General features: G+C 48.4%; 7 protein-coding genes across 7 annotated transcripts; all 7 read left to right on the top strand.

Moving 5' to 3' along the window:
* Positions 1-853: 853 nt before the first annotated feature.
* On the top strand, positions 854-2,496 carry DFJ58DRAFT_499975 (uncharacterized protein). Its single transcript, XM_041380706.1, has 9 exons — positions 854-949; positions 1,009-1,158; positions 1,211-1,333; positions 1,385-1,422; positions 1,472-1,803; positions 1,859-1,930; positions 1,981-2,069; positions 2,135-2,348; positions 2,411-2,496. Exons 2-9 carry the CDS (start codon positions 1,016-1,018, stop codon positions 2,465-2,467), a joined length of 1,068 nt encoding a protein of 355 aa, XP_041241368.1. The 5' UTR covers positions 854-949; positions 1,009-1,015; the 3' UTR covers positions 2,468-2,496.
* Positions 2,497-3,791: 1,295 nt separating this feature from the next.
* DFJ58DRAFT_799542 (uncharacterized protein) lies at positions 3,792-5,710 on the top strand. Its single transcript, XM_041390754.1, has 6 exons — positions 3,792-4,002; positions 4,051-4,285; positions 4,340-4,541; positions 4,593-4,912; positions 4,979-5,110; positions 5,195-5,710. The coding sequence occupies exons 1-6, from the start codon at positions 3,871-3,873 to the stop codon at positions 5,407-5,409; spliced, it is 1,236 nt and encodes a 411-aa protein (XP_041241367.1). The 5' UTR covers positions 3,792-3,870; the 3' UTR covers positions 5,410-5,710.
* A 1,614-nt stretch (positions 5,711-7,324) lies between these two features.
* Positions 7,325-8,430, top strand: DFJ58DRAFT_799533 (uncharacterized protein). Its single transcript, XM_041390753.1, has one exon. It carries the CDS (start codon positions 7,460-7,462, stop codon positions 8,054-8,056), a length of 597 nt encoding a protein of 198 aa, XP_041241366.1. The 5' UTR covers positions 7,325-7,459; the 3' UTR covers positions 8,057-8,430.
* Positions 8,431-9,156: 726 nt separating this feature from the next.
* On the top strand, positions 9,157-11,043 carry DFJ58DRAFT_843543 (uncharacterized protein; the record flags this gene model as incomplete). The annotated part of the gene is made up of 9 exons (XM_041392990.1): positions 9,157-9,319; positions 9,368-9,472; positions 9,551-9,634; positions 9,756-9,852; positions 9,982-9,993; positions 10,088-10,215; positions 10,289-10,437; positions 10,631-10,777; positions 10,981-11,043. The coding sequence occupies 9 exons, from the start codon at positions 9,157-9,159 to the stop codon at positions 11,041-11,043; spliced, it is 948 nt and encodes a 315-aa protein (XP_041241365.1).
* Positions 11,044-11,329: 286 nt separating this feature from the next.
* Positions 11,330-12,332, top strand: DFJ58DRAFT_799523 (uncharacterized protein). Its single transcript, XM_041390752.1, has 3 exons — positions 11,330-11,637; positions 11,704-11,811; positions 11,868-12,332. Exons 1-3 carry the CDS (start codon positions 11,463-11,465, stop codon positions 12,176-12,178), a joined length of 594 nt encoding a protein of 197 aa, XP_041241364.1. The 5' UTR covers positions 11,330-11,462; the 3' UTR covers positions 12,179-12,332.
* A 125-nt stretch (positions 12,333-12,457) lies between these two features.
* Positions 12,458-14,584, top strand: DFJ58DRAFT_499873 (cofactor-independent phosphoglycerate mutase). Its single transcript, XM_041380704.1, has 6 exons — positions 12,458-12,692; positions 12,754-12,927; positions 12,982-13,135; positions 13,191-13,691; positions 13,745-14,411; positions 14,463-14,584. The coding sequence occupies exons 1-6, from the start codon at positions 12,661-12,663 to the stop codon at positions 14,492-14,494; spliced, it is 1,560 nt and encodes a 519-aa protein (XP_041241363.1). The 5' UTR covers positions 12,458-12,660; the 3' UTR covers positions 14,495-14,584.
* A 1,872-nt stretch (positions 14,585-16,456) lies between these two features.
* On the top strand, positions 16,457-17,812 carry DFJ58DRAFT_893040 (uncharacterized protein; the record flags this gene model as incomplete). Its single annotated transcript, XM_041394793.1, has 7 exons — positions 16,457-16,517; positions 16,592-16,704; positions 16,759-16,914; positions 16,961-17,039; positions 17,096-17,221; positions 17,273-17,463; positions 17,514-17,812. The coding sequence occupies 7 exons, from the start codon at positions 16,457-16,459 to the stop codon at positions 17,760-17,762; spliced, it is 975 nt and encodes a 324-aa protein (XP_041241362.1). The 3' UTR covers positions 17,763-17,812.
* Between the last annotated feature and the right edge of the window lie 2,040 nt (positions 17,813-19,852).

Here is a 19,852-nt window from a genome sequence, read left to right as displayed (position 1 = left end):
TTTATGTCTGCAGCTGCCCTCCGTCACTATACATGTACTGTGACTACTGGTGACTAAGCCGGTCGAGACTTGCCCTTCTCTGTCTACTTCACTCAGCGTGCATACAATTGCGCAAGCATGCCGGCGCGCACCTTCTTCGACTAGCCATTAATGTGTGCCTTGCCGCCCCTCAGCTCTTCGCGAACTACTATTAGAGGTTTATTCACTTTCTCAAATCTGTTTCTTTTGTTAACAGTCTATTTCTGGATCCGAGAACTTTACCAGGTCTACAAGCAATGTGGCAGCGGAGATCAATTCCAAGAACAATCACCAGAGGAAAAAAAAAAAACAGAACAACTCGATTGATATGCGATTTCAATTGACTGGAAGACTGGAAGAACAAACGCTGGTGTCCTGTCTGCTCTCAACATATTTATTTCGCTTCCTCCTGTCGCGCCCGGATCTCAAGTCGGAAATTATCATGGGTGGGTCGTAAGTAATGCTTATACACCTCGGCCTTACTAAATCGGCCACTGTCCGTAATACGTAGTTTTCCGGTAGAAGATCACATGCTAGTTCGGCACTGCAGGGCAGACGGCGTCTTGGCCTTTCTGGTCATACGTAGCGCTGGGTGGATTTTAAGATGTGAGTTCAATCAATTCTATCCTGGCTCTTCGTGTGAGGTGCTGAAGTGCAACCTTTGCGCCCTGTCTTACTTCGACAGGGCAGAGCGTGAGGGTTGAGCTGTTCTCTTAATATTGTAAGTCGGGACGTGTCATATGGGGCAGGCGCTTCTGCGCGCCGCCAGAATATCGACACGGAAATGGTCAGATGATTTCTTCGCACGATGAAGTAGTGGTCTCGAAGTCAGCTGGATGTTATCTCAGTATCTGTGTGCGTGAAGTGGTATAAGTTTAAAGGTCCCGTTTCCACGCATTCACTAACCTCTTCTTACTGTCTAATCCTCGCAGTAAGTTTACCCACTTTTTTATATTATCCGGTTTGACATGATTACGGCTCTCTCATTAGCATCAGTATGCCTGGAACCTCTCTTCCCCCTTTTCCGGATGATGTTCGAACACACCCGCTCTTGATTGTTGATTATGAGCTCATCAGGGCTGGAGATAAGGAGGAAATTGATCGATTGTGGGAAGCTGCGACAACGCTTGGATTCTGGTAGTACGTTATAGGGGTTGGATCTTTGCCGAACATTACTAGATTCCTCGGACAGCTTGAAGAACCATGGCGCGGATCAAGAAGTCAACGACATGTTTGATGTGGGTGCCGAGACACTGGCTTTGCCCCTCGAGGAACGTATGAAGTTCGAGCAAGGGGATAATGGACAATCTTTCGGGTCCGTCGTTGATATGGTTCACAAGCGTATGTTATATAGTTTTTTTAACAGATACAAGAAAGTGGGGGCTCAGGCGATCGATGGAACGGGCACGTACTTCCAGACCAGACCACTAGCAATGGACTGACATAAATCCAGGCAAATTCGTGGACAATATTGAGTTCATAAATGTCTCTAAAGACGATGCGCTCGCATATCCACAGGTCGTTCACCTCACTTACCCATCGACCATAAACGCTCGCATGGAAAACACAGTCGCACCATTTGTCCGCAAGTCTCTTGATGTGACATATGTTGTGTTGAGTATATTTAATGATAAGCTTGGGCTGCCGGAGGGGACTTTGGAGAGTCTGAATGCCATGGATGAGCACAGTGCTTGCGAGGCCAGATGCACTCGCAGCCCCCCTCTGCCGGATAAGGCAGCGATGGACAGGGCTATGCTAGCTGCCCATACTGATTTCGGCACTATGGTGGGTTGCTCGATATATGCGGGTGATGTACTGACAGAAATACCTGTATCACCAGACCATCTTGCACAATCGGCTCGGTGGACTCCAAGTGATGCCCCCTGGTCATGACAAGTGGTCCTACGTTCGAGTAAGCACGAATCACTCAAGCACCCGCGGCCGACGCTCACTAATGCATAGCCGATCCCCGGACATGCTATTTGCAATATTGCGGATGCATTATCTATTTTCAGTGGAGGCATTCTACAATCCAACATCCACCGCGTTGTGTATGTACATGCTACTGAGGACTTGCATGCACAAACTTGCTAATTTTTCGAATCATCCCGGATAGTCCACCTCCCGGTGCACAGGCAGAATACGAGCGATGGTCCCTAGTTTTCTTCACCCGTCCGACCAGCTCGAAAGTTCTTCGGGCTCTTGTTGAATCCAGTCCCATTATCGCAGACGCTGTGAAGAAGCAACCTGACAGAAACTTTGAGAGTGGTTCTACTGCTGCCGAGTGGCTTGCAAGAAGAGTCAGGAATCAGAGAATTAACAATAGAAGGGTGAGGATTCCTCTAGTGCGCCAGTTGTGGTGGATATGATCATTGATGCTGACATGTTACAGGGACCAGATACATGGGCTGCGAGCCGTGGCACCGAGCACACTCCAACGGCAGCCTAGGTTGTTACTTGTCTGTACTGTTCGACGACCAGGTATGAGTCGGCGCGGAATTTTGTTCTATGATTCTAGTTCTATGCGGATAATTAAAGTGAGATATAATTTACTTACTACAAACTTGAAGAACTTGTTCTTTGCATTAGTTCTGAGTGATTTTGAATTCTGCGAGGTGCAGAGTTGACGGTGTCCAAGATGGCTTCAAACCCGACTGGTCTCTTTAGGTGCGTCAACCTGCAACGAGCGGGAGATGGTCCATAAGGAAGTTCCCCGCACTTCAGAAGATGAGAACTTACTATCTGAGTGATTGCGTAAAGTGGAACCACGAAACCGAGCGATTACTTCTTACGATTCAGCTCTTATGGGGCAACAATTGACACATGCGGGACCGAAGGCTACATGGATAGACGGTAAGTACTCGCGACAGACATGACGATAGTAAGAAAGCTGTGTAAGTGTCATATCGATAGACCAGATCTCGATGCAATCTACTCGACAGAGAGCTCCACGTCTCCTGAAGCCGAGTGGTGATATGTTTGTCTAAATCAAGGTGGGTCGCCGCTCTGCCATGTTCGATCTCAGCATTTCAAGAAGAGATGCGCGATATGTCTTTGTTTGTCCTTGGAGCGGCTGCCAAAGAAACTTTGATGTTGAATGGCATATACATATTGCAATTTGATCTATCACAGTCGCTACACGCTCAGGCCTCAGGGGCAACAATCAGTGTTGACAAAACTTCGCAATTGTATGCAGAATAGAGGAATCCAACTGGTCCGCGAACGATAACAAATCTGTGAAGGTTGGTATGGTTACTTCAGTCATTGCGAGAAGCAGGGACACTACATATATCACACAACACCACCAGGTTAGACCAGGGCGGGTAATCAACTGGCAACTCGAATCAACCTGGCATTTGCTTCGTACTAGAAGGCCTGCACTGGATGAACTCAAGTCAACATTGATACGGGCATATCAAGCGCGGTGTCAATCAATGATATATAACAATCTAAGGTATTTGGAACTAAGCAGCGGATTAAGAGTTTGGCAATTCATGACGTGGCGCACCTAAGTACCAGGACGTCGAGTCGTCGCGAAAATGAAGGGTGCAAACTCGCTCGCTCGATCTATTGCGATTTCGTGGACCGTTAGTCTTCAGACGAATCTATAGGCACACAACAAGAACGATGACGACTTCGAGTGAGCACAAAAGCCTAACACAGATATATGCAAAGTTCGGGTCTAGCAGTTTTGAGGAATTGAGAAAGACCGACCACGAGCGTAACTGGTGTGACAAAGATTGTCGTGACGTGACATAACTGCTTAGACAAGACCTTAATTCTTGAAGTCGTGTACTAACTGACGTTTATCATTAGGACTGGTCTACTGACTGGGATTTTCATCCTACATACATGGATCCTTCTGGAATATCACCTGAGTACGAGCTCACAGTCCGCAACCACATTCGCCAGACCTTCCTTCCTTACGTTAGGAAGCACATTACCAGAGACCATGTCGCATATACCGAGTTTAAGCTCGAGCAGGTCCGTTGTAATTCTTTCAGACCAAGAGTCCATTAAGATGTGGCGAAGATCTTCACAGAATCCTTAGATTTTGTCCCATTAGCGGACCCGCACGCGCTCGTGCTACCCCCAGATCCACTCGACACTCTTGCTGGGTCTCTGAAAAATCTCGACCTCTCCTTTGATGAGCGCTTGACGACAGACGGAGATACTGTACGCAGGCTCAAATCATTACTAAAGACTATTGTGGGTGAAGGCAGGGAACTCCGTAGCGAGGCATGCTGGCGAGAGGAGGATCACATGTGTCCGTTGCATTCCCTTTGATCGCTCACCTTAACTTGAGGGTAACGTGTTTTAGATACACGCATTGCAGAGATATACAGACCTATGACGCCCATCCTTACCAACCGTGCGCGAAAGCAGACCCCGAAAGCAGGTACCAACGCTCTCCGCGCATCTCTCCCTCGCACATGGCCTGCGCAATTAGACCACACCGGTGTCAAGTCTGTGGTGGTTCCACCAATCGAGGATTCGGATGTACCTAACCTGGAAGAGGTTTTGTGCGCGATTTTTTTCTTGCTCTTAGATTACTACTTACAAAGGTGGAACAGGGATGTTCGCCCCACCATCGAATCCACTACTCGCACTTACATCCTCTCACTATTTAAATCGGCAAATCCACCTGCACAATCAACTGAGACCAATGGCCATATCACTTCTTTCCTGCGCGTCGATTCCCCACCGCTTCAGATTCAACGTCCACTTTCTCCCCCTCTCTTCCCCCGATCCAAAGCAAGTCCGGATTCGTTATGGACAAGTATTGCGAATGCAAAGGACATCGTGGATAGGCTGAAGGCTGTCCGTGCTCCCGTTCTGGAGGAGCTAGAGGATGACGTAGACAACGTCAACATGTCGATTGTTGATGGATGGAGTACGTGTGTCGTTTCCATTGCTTCATTCTTAGTATGTGGCGAAAGACTAAATACTGAATACGTAGATGTCCTTCCCATCTCTTCTCCGCCTTCTGCTTCGCCACTCTCCTCACAAGACACAGAAATCGACGAACTATGGGAGGCCTCACCGACACCGCCTGGCACACCTGCTACAAGCCTTTTCAGCGCTAGAATGGGTGAGCATTTATTCACATATCCAATACATTTCTCTGACCTCGCCCCCAACGATGGTTTTGGTTTTTTTCATCATGGGCTGGTAGACGAAGTAGAGATCCCGCGTATTCACAAACCCGGACACATACTTCCGCACTCACTCAAACCAAGGGATTCTAAAAAGTGCGTGCTGCAGTCCATATACGAACGCTCACCCACCCGCTTTTTTCAGTCTCAAGTCACTTATCGAGCACCTGAAGCCTGTGGCTACTGCGAAGTTAAAAGAAGGCAATACTACAACGTCGACGAATCAGAATACTGATATTGCGCTATTTATTTCTTCCCCAAACGCAGAGGATGGGAGGATCCTTGATGCAGAGGACTCTATGCTCGGGCAGCCACCTTCTATTTGTGCTGCTTCACCCCTGCCTACGCATGCGGGAAGAGACAGAGGAAAGAAGTCATACCAAGATCAAGACTTGGAAGACATTGATGTGGAACAGGATCTCGATATGGCTCTCAGGCATATGTACCGAGAGGTGCAGGAGGAGAACATCGAAGGGTGTGTACTGGAGGAGAGGTTGGATGAAAAGGATGTTGCATTGATGGATGGTGCGTCCGTCTCCGTCATTTTTTCGTGGCTGGTGACAGCTTTGTATAATTTCATTCTTTTTGATATACTTTCTCGATGTTTTCTCCCGAGTATCTTCTCGATATTTCGGATTTCTTACACCACCGTCACCCGGCAGTGCCACACCTTCCCCCGCCCACCGCGCATCTGGGGCCGTCTCTACGGCCTACAAGCATGAAGGCCCTCATACGTGGAGGCAAGATGAAAAAAACCCGTTCAGCGGCACACTACGCTGGAACCCGTAAAGGGCATCAAACCGCTCAACCTCGAGTTGTCTTGGAGGTACGTAAATTGCTCTCCCAGCCCAATTATAATATGAGTGCCCTCTGGTCGTCGTCTTGAAACTGCTCTCATATATACCGGCGCACGCAGACCCTTCAAATTCGCGCCCCCGATCCCAACCGACGAAAGCGTCTCTCTTGTTACTGAACCTGCTCTGGATGATCTCGTGAAACTGGGCTATACTGACAAAGCAAACGAAGCAAAGATCCACGGACTACTCGCAGACCTCGAAACTGCCTCTTGTCATGCGGCCAACGTAGCGGAATCGAAGAAATCACAAGACAGACGCGGTACAGGGAGTTTTGGTCTCTCACCTCCCCGCCCTCTCAAGCCCTTTTTGCTGGAAGAGGGATTTGAGTTGATGCTGACGAAAAGAGAACGAAGGCTTCACGCCGGCCTTCCTGAATTCGAGGATTCGCATGAACATCGTGCTAAATATGGTGAAGATCCTCATGAACGACAAGATGAAGTCAAAGGCGGAGATGAAACCTCCCTTGAAACGGACAATGTCGATCAGCCCGCGCCCCCTCACCCTGTCTTTCATGATTCTGGCATTCCGGATAGTATTCCTAACGTTGCCGACCACTCGGATGTTGCAGATGATGATATTTCTGGTGCTACGTTCGGTGATCCGGGAACTGCGTTCGATCATTCTGGTGTTGTATTCCCCAACCTCCGCGACAAAGAAGCGTATTATCGAGATCGAGATGACCCGAGTCCCTTGGAAGCTGTCTACTCACCCGATGATGTTGATTACTCTGACAAGGACAAGGAAGATAACCCCCACTATATGTACCAACAGGAGCAAGACAGGGATCAGTGCCACGAAGGACCGTCTTCATCTTCCCCGTTACCGACATGGCACCGGCACGGCCCGAGTCTACATCCGGCTGGGCGCCGTCCTCTCCGAGGACTTGACCAAGATTATGCGATGGCTAACTACTCCCGAGACATTTGTACGGAATCCGCTTTTTTCCCGCTTTCATTTGGTTCCCAAAGCGAGCGGGTGTCAAAGTGTCCGACCGAGCCTAGTGTACTCTTAGATGGTGACGAGGAACGAAGTGTGATACCGGATACCGACGGCCCGAGGAAAACTCAAGGCATCTCGGACAAGGACCAGCCGGCGAACATGGCATCATTCTTACGATATTTCGTCCCGGAAGTGGCTTCTAGTACCGCCTCCCCTGTATCCAAACGCAGACGACTGGATGACCCCAAGAATACCACCATCGTCACGCGAGGGTTTATAGATGACCACCTGACACTGCGCAACAAGCACGTGATGTGTGACCCCCCTCCGTCGATAATCCCTATGACCATCTCTTCTGAACCCCAGGCTGTGCAACTCGGCAGCGCCTCGCCACCCCGTGCTGTACCTCCAGAAATCCTCGACACCCACACCCTGCGTCTCCCCGATGTATGGAACCCACCGACCGCGAGCCATTGCTATCTTGCAAGTATGGCTCTCATTCAGAAACGCGCGCTCGTCCGAGCCTTGCAAGCCCCCGAGTGCCGGGTGCATCTCGTAGAGAGGTATGTGTTGGGTGGAGCGGACATTGTGATGGATCCAGACACAGCTGTGCTAGTTGCGCCGCTGCTAGCGCTTCCCTCTCAAGTTGAAGGACTCGCCGATCGCATCTCGCAGTCATCCTGGCGGTATACACATATCCTTATCATTCTTGAGGCATTCCCAAGCGCAAATGCATTTACGGCAGAAATAAATACGAACGTCAAACTCATGCCCTATGCGTTCTCGCCACCCATACTCAAAGCAATTAAGAAGCTCCGCCGGCTCTTGACCATCGCCGAGGGTTGTGGGACGAAGAATGCAGGGTGTAAGATTCAATGGGCGTTTGCCAATGATGTGGGCGAGGCAGCCTTATTTGTGAGGACGTTTGGGAACTTGGCTCAAGAATGGGCTTTCAATGGAAGTGGGAATGCCCTTTGGGAAGATCGGGGGTGGCTACAGGTCGACGAGCACGAGGTGTGTCCGCTCCGTGCTTCTCATTCAGTCCCACAGGGTGTACATTATATTGCTCATTTCTTTACAGGATGAAGCGGATCTTGCGAGTGTGGAGGGCATGAACCCTTTCGCAGCCTTCGTGATGCTGTATCAGGGATCGCTGCAAGAAATCCTCGATATGTCTCCTGAGAGTCGTGCGGCAGAGTTTTCTATTCTGGTGGGAAGCCAGCGGATAGTAAGATGTTTTGTATGTTCCGGCGTTCGCAAATTCAGTGTGAACATTCCTAGGCCTCTCTAAACGCCATTATCGAGCAGCGCACACAAGAGATGGATGTAGATGCGGACCGTTACTGAATCTGGTCTATATTTCAAGGGGGTGGATGTACCGCATGGATGATTTCATTTGTGGTAAATACACCACTTTAGCCGAATTCATCTTGACCTTCCTGTGTTGATCTCTGATGAGTCAGATTGAGAAGCGAACTATGTCGAGAACATCCGTCCGGTGTGGGTGGGGGGCCTGACAATCGCGTGTTGTATGCAGTGGGTTTGCCTCATGAATCGATAGTGCGGAAATTACAATGATCAAACGGTGAAAAATAGGGAGTATGGCTTGAGAAGGGCGGGATGCAGTAAACGCAAGTCATACAAGTGGTTGGATAGCCACCTTATCATTACCACGTTTATACTTTGCTTAATGCCAAGGGCCTCGATGCAGTGCAGTTGGTGCAGCCACGCGGGCGACACCGGCAAGCTGAAATTCGACAAGCGCTAACAGGAGTAAGGGTCAAAGCTCCGCCGGCCGCGGTGCTGACTCCTGAAGTACTATAGTAGTTGTGAAACAGAGTAAGGCTGCGGAGAGCATTGATAGGTCGAATGGAATCGGCCGGCGCAACGCCATACCGATAGGGACTGAAGGCGTCTGCCGCATGTACATGCGACGGAGCGCTTGGGTGGACCAAGTTATCATTTTCAAATATGGAGGAGTGATATATGAAGAAGACATTAACCATGTAATAATTGCTAATTCTTGTGTTTTACATCAAAGTCGTCAGTGCCGCTCATATGAAGAGTCAGTATCAATTTCCCATTCTTCTTGACGCTTCCGGTACTGAGGTGAAGATATAAAGCCATGGAATGAGAGTCTTCCGTCCTCAGAACCAACACCTCCAATAGCCAGAACTCGATAGACGATGGACAGCCAGGGACCGTCACAAGGACCGCAGAACAACTTGAAGGCCAACTTGCAGCGAGACTATCGCGAGAGGGAGCGGCTCGCCTTTCGCAATCTGTTGGGGGCCCTGAATGAAGTCGAGCGCACTAACGCTCGCTCCCGACGCGAGATTTTGAGAAGAGGTAAGTATTCTGAAGTCCACTTATTGCAAAGCTGACGAGAAACAAAAGCCACTGAGTGTCTCCGGCGCCTGGGACAAGAGCAAGTTGACCTGCAGCAGCAGCTCGGCGGGACGCTCCCAAACAATGCTGCGGGCACTGGGACTGGGCCAGAAGGTATGATTCTTTTCGGTTGCGTGTACTCCGGACTGAGTAGGCGCACGCAGCTATAACATTGTCCGATGAAGATTTTAGGTGGTTACAATTTTATTTGGCTCAGCCGGAACATCCTGGTGAGCAGCCGGGGGGAACGGGATGGCCGTAGGAGGTGGAACCTAAGTGAGTATAGGTACCCTTGAAAGATGAGTTGGAGCTAATAGTACTCACGTAGCAACATCGGAAGTGAAGTGGATACCGAGGATTAGAGTTGTGACACGTGCTTTATAAAACATAGTTCTAGATGCACCGCAGTCAATCAATATGGACAGGAAACACATGTACAACGTACGGGTAAATCCATATAGTGCCACGGAGGGAACAATCTCGAGGGGCGCTAGGTCAACGTAATATAAGCTATAACCTTAGCATTTCTCACAAAATTAGCGAGCCCTGGATGGCTCATTGTCTTGAGTTTTTTTTCCGATACCTCTATGGAGTCATTTTTTGATGGAATAGTATTAACGAAGGGCAACTGACTGGTAAGTCAGCCCCTAGCGACGCGACCATCGACTCGTTGTCTTGAGCATTTTTGATAACTCATCCATCGAATTATGGATCTATTGAATCGACCAGGCACCTGATGGCACCTATCGATGGAAAGCTTTTATTTTGTTACGTGTTCATGGCGTTCCACGAATATAGTCGTGGCTGTATTCGAAAAGTTCAAAATCACGAGGCCTGCGAGTGGGTCAGCGAGAAGGGTGAGAAGGAGAGCCGCATGTCATCGCTCCTCTCATCATAAGCGGAAATAAATGTCTGTTGTATTCTGAGTAGACCCGTCGGACTGGCTGGTGACACAATTAGCGATTTTCCCGATTACTGAACGTTTTGAGATTATGGTGCTAGTCATGTCATCAGATGTTGATGCGAAAGTACCCCATGTCAAGGCCACATGGATGTATAATAATAGGAAATACCGTTTGGTGGGTTATGTCAAAGCCGAGGTATACTGCATAGCCGGCTAGCCCCTTGAACTTGTCAGCACTAGAGTTGGATTGCAAACCGAAAGGGATACCCACCGCCAAGTGCGGCTTCAGAGTTTGATGTAGCGCCAGAAGACGCGATCTGCATGCTTGGGCGCAATTCTACAGTTGAAATTGAGCAGGTTGTTTTTAGAGATGGACGAAGGATCCATACTTTTCCCTGTTTGCGTCCGACATCGTCTCATACGACGATCGGCTCTCGGGCCTAAGGCCAGAGGAAGTCGAAGTCTCGATGTCCCGCGGGATTACCCGCTCAGCAGTCAATTGCCGAAAACGTAGGGTACGCCCACCCACGTGCCATTCGGGCTGATGGAGACACCAATGGCTATGCGAGTAACATCGGGCGCGACATCATTAAACCATCGTAAATTTGGAACACAAACAGGCTGTCTGCCTCGCATGCACGCCGTGGAACACCGGCGACATATTTCGTTGAGCCGCCTCTACACAAAGGATTATCACATGAATGACGGATTGATGGAGGTACGCCCTACATCTACATCTGGGGATTTGAGTCGGGGACAGGACACGGAATGCCAAGACTAGATAGTAATTTCCTACATAGAATCTCACTCTCAATGGACAAAAATTGGATCCAAAAAAATAATATCGCAAGCGCCGAACACAGCGTCAAAGCGGAACAGATCCGTTGATGACGGGGAAAGTCAAACCTATTTGCAAGAGATTACAACCGGGGGTCAATGAGGTTGCTCCAACCCTTCCGATCCTTCGTACGGCAGCAATGTGCTTGGGAGGAAGCCTTCACTTCGGTCCGAAACCCTCGTTGTCAGAACGAACTTACCAGAAAAGTTCAAGTTGTTGTACTACTCACCCTGAATGACCGAGATGTTCAGTCGACCAATGTGGTATGAAAGTGCCTATAAGATGCGGCCCTCTCAAATGACAACCCCAGTCGATCACCACATCAGGATCTCGCCTTCCACGTCAAGTGAACATTTTTCCACATGAACAGCTTCAACACTATAAACCTGCAGAGCCCGCAGCCTGCGAGGGATAACAGATCTGCTGCTCAACGACGTTACAGGAAGAAGGAAGAGGACGGGTTTTTGCAGCTGCGGGAGGCCCTTAAGGAGGTGGCCAAGGATGATCCACGAACCAGACAGGACATCTTGAGAAGAGGTCTGTTCGCATCTTTATATCGTTTTTCTTCATCTGATGGCACGTTGAAGCTTGCTGTGAGCTTAGACGCCTGGCGGATTGAAAACCAACTGTTATCGCAACAGAAGGCGCTCATTGAGGCTTGTAACTCACCCAGAGATAATTACAAATATGGCCATCCTCAATCACCATCATGTAAGGGAAAAGTTGCCAATATCATAGAGATCAACTAAATTGACGACTCCGTCTAGGTGGCAATGTGATTTCTGAGGATCCTTTGGAGTGGTGGTCACATGATAGAACCAAGATGGCAAATATCACGTGGACCGAAATGGCACACCACCGCGTACTCGACGCTGCAATGTCACCAAACGTGACCACGCTCACAGCACAAGACTATGAATGGTTCACCCAGCTGTACAATGCTAACATGGTGCAAGACAATAGTCGGTTAAACCATCCGTGGCCATCGCACCAGAGCGGGGATTTCACCACACGGCCGCACAGTGGAAGTGGTTATTATGCGAGGTGTGCCAACTGTCAGCATGGAGAATCACTGTAATGTAGGAGCCAAGTAGGAGCCATAGGCATCCGAGAGGGGCAGGTCCTCTTTGGACATTAGGTCTTCAATAAATCTGTATTTTTAAAACAAAAAAGTATTGTAGACGTCACGCGATAATACGAGCCCCATAATTAATTAATATTCAATAATCAACCAGGCTTTTTTGTCCATAGCGAGTCCACGAAGGAGAGAATTTGTGACTTCGAGAAACGAAGGATTCAAAATTATGATTTGAAATAAATGGGACCACTTGAGAGCCTCTGAGTTTGAAATATAACACTAGTACGGCGATAAGATTATCGACCATCTCATCGTTCCGAGCACTCAGCACAAAGATCGCTTTATCGCCAAAGCTCTGCTCGTCGGTACCAAGCCTTTTCGGACTACTAGTAATATCTGTGCTGTGCACAATACTACGTGCACTAAAAAGGCCTCACTAGAAGCCAGATTTCCCATCATCCTAACTTTATACTGTGACCACCATGCCCGAGGTTAATAACAAGGTCTGTCTGATGTGGGTAGCACAGTGGTACCTGAATGTAAAGGATTTGCTTCATTGACAATAACCACTACAGCGTTCACGATGGGTGGGGAATCGCTCCAGAGAAAGGCATGAAAGGTGATGCTATCGATGCAGCAGACACCACCAACATGGATACCATCGCCAAAAAACATTCCTATCGCACCCTTTTTGCGCACGGAAACGCGGTCGGTTTGAACGATGGGCTCATGGGCAACTCTGAAGTTGGGTCTGTACAATATGCATTTCCGATCTTCAACTACGACTGATCTACATATTTCAGCCACCTCAACATCGGGGCAGGCCGCATCGTGTGGCAAGATATCGTCAAGATCGATGTGTCCATTGCAAAACGGCAATTCCACAAAAATGAGACGATCCTTGCGAGCATGAAGCGTGCGAAGGACGGAAATGGCCGTCTTCACCTCCTTGGTCTGGTCAGTATGTTACGATGACGGCCGTGCACTGCACCACTTTAACTTCGCTCCGTAGGTTTCGGATGGCGGTGTGCATTCTCACATTAGACATCTCAAGGCGCTCTTGGAGACCGCAAAGGAATCTGGCGTTCCTCACACTTATATCCACTTTTTCGGCGACGGCCGTGACACTGCCCCTCGCTCAGCTAAGGGTTACGCCCAAGAACTGCTGGACTTCATGAAAGAGATTGAGTATGGTACGCTTGCCACGGTTGTTGGCAGGTACTACGCGATGGACCGCGACAAACGTTGGGAGCGTATCAAGATCGCTGTTGATGGCCTCGTCCGCGGCGAGGGTGAAGAAGGTAAAGATATCCTCGAAAAAATTGAGGAGAGGTACAATAAGGATGAGACCGATGAGTTCCTGAAGCCCATCATTGTAAATGGGGACGAGGGACGCATTAAAGAGGGAGACACCCTCTTTTTCTTCAACTACCGCTCAGATCGGATGCGGGAGATCGCAACTGTCATTGGGCTCCCGGACAAGCCCATTGAAATAGATATCCCTAAAGACCTAGTAAGTCCGTACCTCGACCGAACATTTTATTTTGAACTGATCGTATAATATAGCACATTACCACCATGTCTCGTTACAACGCTGAGTTCCCATTCCCGGTAGCCTTCCCGCCCCAAGCCATGACCAACGTTTTGGCTGAGTGGCTTTCCAAACAAGGCGTGTCACAAGCGCATATCGCAGAGACAGAGAAATATGCCCATGTTACGTTCTTCTTCAACGGCGGGCTCGAGAAGCAGTTCCCTGCGGAGGAACGCCATATGATCGCATCTCCCAAGGTCGCTACATACGACAAGCAGCCAGAGATGAGCGCCCAAGGTGTCGCAGACAAGGTCGCTGAGGTGGTCAAGAGCCAGAAGCACGAATTTGTCATGTGCAATTTTGCCCCGCCCGACATGGTCGGACACACGGGTGTGTATGAGGCGGCGGTAGAGGCTATCACCGCTACTGATAAGGCGGTCGGAACGGTCTACGACGCATGCGTTGAGGCTGGATACGTCTTACTCGTTACCGCAGACCACGGAAATGCAGAGCAAATGATCAACTTGGAGACTGGTGCCCCTCATACTGCACACACTACCAACCAGGTGCCTTTCATCATGACAGCCCAGGGTCTTGAGTTTGCGAGCGATGAGGAAGGCGGCGAAGGAGAAGAGGGCGGTGGTGCACTTGCTGATGTTGCACCCACTATTTTGGCGATTATGGGCTTAACCCAACCTGAAGGTAAGACTTATATGCAATTGGGCGTCATCCTTTATTAATGACTTCCATTAGAAATGACCGGGCGCTCATTACTGAAGAAATAGATAGGGTTGACGCCAATACAACGTAGACGAAGATTGTAGAATATATCGTCACTGTAGAAATATAATATACCACACTCAGAAAGTTAAGTAGGTCCCACGAGAATATCGCGATTTGAAAAGATACACTGATGGGCCCAAGATCCGGCTGGAGCGACGGTTTAACTTGGGACTAGTCCTGGCTTATGTGCCTACGGTCCAAGTCGAGTGGGTGGCAATAGCTAGGCTGGTCGGTCTCGGAGAGATTTGGCAGGCAAACCACTGCGAGTGCCGGTCGAAGTAGCAGTTGAACTTACCGTCCACTAGATCAAACACACAGAAACTTTCATTCGCGCACTGCATAGAGTATTATAGTCTAGCATCTTTCTCGAATCGCGCTGCAGCACTTGCAAATTTCTAAAACTCACAGTAAAATCCCTAAGCTAGAAGAGGATGTCTGTCTGTCCGAGTATGGACGTCTGAGATCTGGGGTTGTGCCAAGAGATCGAGGGGAAATGCGTAACATCATATTGACGGGGGTGGTAGAACGGAGGAGATGGGAGGACAGATCATCTCAACATGTAGGGAGGACCGATCATCTCAACATGCAGAGGTAGGTGCGAGGTGTTCGAAGTGGCGCCAATAGCGCAGGAACGCGTCAGTCTTCAGAGGACCAGCGACCAAGAGTTTTTATGATGTGTGGGGCGACAATTCCACTGCCCCAGATCTGCTGTCAGTTGTTGGCTCCATGGCGCAAGATGCGGGATATCCCGGGCCGCCATCATGGAGCCCGTCTTCCTCGCCCTTCTTTCGGCCTACTAAGAACTGCTTGCATTACGCATGCCGAATTCATCGTGCGAGACCCTGCGAGGATCTGAACTCGGGTAGAGTGACCTCTTCGAATTCTCATCTGCGTCAAAGGAAGATAAGAATCTGAATGGACTTATCATAGTCTCTCGACTTGCAACGCTGAGGTTGTGTATTCGTTATGGTGAGAGAAAAACGCGGTACGCCGGTGATAAATAGAGGTGTACAATATATATGTGCATACTGCATAGACATATGTCGAGGACCAGTACTCTCCTTATGTAAATTCTAGGCCATATCGTACAACGTACGTTATCTTTTACCACATCATCGCATCGATGATCCAGACCGATCACGGCGCCACCGTCATTAATGTGCTCGGTCCAGACATTTTAGAAGAGCATCCCTTAATTCATGCCGTCCATTAGTACTGCACCTCGAACAATTGATTGTATATTGCTAGCATTGCTACATAACAAAGTTCAGATAATGGACCTCAGGCTTGCTGAGGGTTATGAACAAGAATTACGAGGTTTGAGAACACTAGGATGTGTTTTAAGACTGCAAATATTGGTGCTCCGCGCCGTAAGGATTACGCGCGAGTTCCGTCAAGCGGCGAGGGTCAGCGGTGCTCGGGTCACAAATGACAACGTCATTTTCGAATCGATCCCCAGCGGGTGCACCACCCCATCTTTTCACCATCCAGTCACCGACACATCTACGTAATTCTGTGATCATCCGAGATCACCAACCTATACTATTACTAATAGCTTGTTCAATCACAAATATAACGGCTCCTAGCGGTGGGTGTTTGTCGACTGTGACAATGTTACTCGGAGTGTCCGTCATTGACGACAAGTTATCGTCCATGTACACAGATGGCGCAAATGAGACGGTAACGAAAAGGGCTGAACTAGACCACGCTGGGAATGGTTAGACAGTGAGAATTTTCAATCCTCGGATTACTCTAACCTTACGGTATGTACTGATAGAATTCTTTGGATACTTTGCAGCCCAGACGCCGCCTACTTATTATGAATCTTTTCGCAGCATGCCCAACACGGCTCCGCACTTTTATTTAGAAGGTGACTGCCTGCTCTTGACCGTGCCCCCAACAACTTTCATTGGTCGTCTCCTGTCTGGATCTGACTCGGTTGGTCAAGTCACATTACTGTCATAATGGGTGTACCTTTGGACAAAGCTTCGTTCTTAGCTTTGTTTCTCCAGACTTTGTTTTACGGTGCGTTACCGATCAATCGAATAGTTGAACTCGAAGTCATGGTGTCGAATTTTATCATCTCAAACACTTAACAGGCGTGTTCTTTACTTTGTACTGGTTAACATTATTCGTCTTATTCAAGAAAACTGGCATTCAACGACAACTCCTTATCCCGGTGGCAACTTTGCTACTCTGTATTGCAACAGCTGTGAGTGCAATAATCAAACCTCTTTTGGGAATTGCTCAATATGGTCGCCGTCAGCATCTAATTATCGATTTTGTTCGAGGGCTAGAAGCCTTCGTATTCAAAGTGAATACGATTGGTGCAGATGCCTACTATTCAAACCTTGCTTCGCCCTTGGATCTCGCATCAAAGGCACTTTATATTACGCAAACCACTCTTGCTGATGGTGTAGTTGTAAGTTTCCCCACTTGAATGTTGGCTCTCCTTCTGAGTAGGGCAGGTTTGGCGATGTCATGTGCTTAATCACAGAAGCCGCTTTGTTGCCATTCCTGGTTGTATCGTGCTAGTAGTTAATGCGGGTGAGCGTTTCGAAAGGTATCATTCGACCATCGTCTTGTCTCCTGTCGTTTTGCAGCCACCGGATACTATGTTGTCTGGGCCCTCTCTCGAGCCTATGCGTTGTCCAACGTTTCCACGGCTGCTTCAGGATGTATCACTACGTTCTATACATTGACCATGTTTGTCAGTGTCACCTGTACCAGTACGTCTATTGCACATGCTTTGCTGGCTACTGATGACCAGAATAATGCAGTTTCGATTGCATGGCAAATTTATCACACTCGCCGTTTCATGCCAGGAGGCCTTGCCACCCTTTTACCCGTTTTCATCGTCGTCATTGAGAGCGGCGCTTTATATGCCACGAGTGTGCTTGCGCTCCTGATTTCATTCTTGGTCGGATCCAATGGCGAATACATCTTGTTGGGCGTTATCCCTCCGATTGTAGTGAGTGCAATGAATCAGCTTGTACATGAGTTGTTCATGAAATTTTCCAGGGGATTACATTCTGCCTCATCATTCTCCAAGTACATTTTCACATTGGCGGCAGCTCTCCGATCGAACAGTCCTCTGAACTAGTAGGTGGCATCATCACCAGCCTCTTTCGAGGACGAAGTACACAGGACCATAACTTCACCATGCAACGGATGGCTGTACACATCACGGAGGAGACGGAAGTCGATCAGTCTGATATGATGAGCGGAAAGAGTAGCCAACCTGTCTCAGGGGGCGTCTTTCAATTGTAGATTAGACCACATTCCATTTCCCCCTAACTAGAGCCTGAGTCGGATACGCTAGCTTTGTCTAAACGACAATTTGGCATGGGGGTATGGATGGTAATCAGCTTATTGTAGCCCGTTCCGTCGACGTCCTACATAGTTTCTTGTTTTGTGGCTTGTCACCAACTGTCGACATGCTATTAGATCAATTGCATACCCACTAATTGGTACTCTCGCTCCAGGTATCTGGCCCGTGACACTATACATTCACTCAGCGAGTGCTTTCACCACCAGCACGGTATACAGATGAGTCAATACACGTCAGAGTCGAATTAGCCCTCGACTCGGACTCTGACAGTCTTACCCTCAGTTCGCGTAACTACTATTAGCCCCACGAACTTCTACAACCTCCAGCGTGGATATGAAGAACGCAAGCGGCGGGGTGGCTGGCCATCACTGAAATTCACTTAGCCTGATTATATACATCATGCTTTCAACCAATTTTGTTTGGGTCTATCAAACACACGTGATAAAATCGCTCTTTGACCATATTCTCCTTCCATGCAGTACTTGATATGTCAGTATGGCACACGTCGGCTATTTCTCACTGATGTCAGACCACTGACTCGAACGTTGTACAGTTCCATCGTGCACACTGTTATATAGCGAGGCTCTTAAGTCAGCCTACACTCTTTTCTCTTGTTCTCCTCCATGGCAAAGGTCGGGACTGTACTCAATTTAACAGCCGCACAGATGAATTGGTCTCTCAAGTCTACTATTAGTAGTAGGAGTCCTGCATTTGGCATCGCTTTCATTCAAAGTCAATTGATATGGTCGTTATTTCGGTCACTTGTCCTGAACTAACGTTCCGAGTCAAACTTACGAGATACCGGTTCGGTGGGATAACCGAGTCCAGTCTCATGTAAATCGAGAATTGAATTCCCCCCCTATGAAGTTCGGTTCTCAGTTCGTTTTTATTATCTGCAACTAATACCGAAGCTCACGGTCTCATCACCCTGCAACCCTGCTCCAGTCCTAACTTGGATAATGCAATCCTTCCTATTCTGAAACAGTTCAAACTCCCGGATCCTATTGGAAAGCAAATGAGGATTATGTATGTGTCGGCAGAGTCAAGACCTCAATCACTACTCACCACGTAAATTTTCTAGTCATTTTAAGGAATAGCTTGTTGCTGTTATCGGACTCTGTCGGACCATTGCGCCCCAGTGGCGTTCTGTACCTGCACATTGCCACAATTGCCTGCTCTGCCGCTCATTAGCACTACTTCCTTTCTCGACAAGTCCCGGTCCAGAAAGCCTCCCGGTCCGCCTTTCCCCTGGCTTTGACAGCATGGCAGGGAGCGATCCATTGGGAACTCGATTGGATAGCCAGCCCTTGATCCCATGGCTGACTGTATCCCACGGTTGAACTATATACTACTGTCGAACTCGATCCTCTGCTGCCGCATTCCATGCCATACAAATCCCGTATACGAAATCAGTAGTTTTCTATGCATAACCGTCATGTGTACTACCCAATATGATCTTCTTGCCAATCAAGTATCCAACATATCATGTTACCAAGACGCTGATGAGACAATTGCCCACCCATGGTACAACTAGTAAGGAATATATATTTCTTTTACTTCTTGGACAGGGGATCCACCAGAAATGCTCAATGAGAAGACACCTCGTCAAACATGCCTTGTCACTTGAGATTAATTTCATTATGATCAAGATTATCATAATAATCATCGGTCATAGAGGATAATGATATGTGTAGATATATGACTAAAGATATATCTTGCGCTGCCACAGATATTCTAGCCGGTTATTATGCTTATTGTCTACATTATAATGTGTATATAAATGTATATTAAACGGTGATGGCCACCCACTGGTCGATCGATCATTCTGCGAGTCGTGTAAGTTCGGGCGCTAGCCCTTGCGCTGCCGCTTGCCTGGGGCTTTGATCCCCCTTCGGAAATGTCGACGTCACGGCAGTCAGCGCTCCACCATACAACTTGCTACATAGTAGCGAATAGTTCGAATCATGCAAGCGATGCCGAGTAAACCATACCACCAGTAACAACTTGCAGGTCTTGTGCGTTACTAAGT

The sequence above is a fragment of the Suillus subalutaceus genome, assembly GCF_016647625.1.
Source record: "Suillus subalutaceus strain FC151 chromosome Unknown DFJ58scaffold_91, whole genome shotgun sequence".
NCBI classification, from domain to species: domain Eukaryota; kingdom Fungi; phylum Basidiomycota; class Agaricomycetes; order Boletales; family Suillaceae; genus Suillus; species Suillus subalutaceus.
The sequence above is the reverse complement of the archived record's forward strand: the minus strand, read 5'-3'. Positions and strand labels throughout refer to the sequence as shown.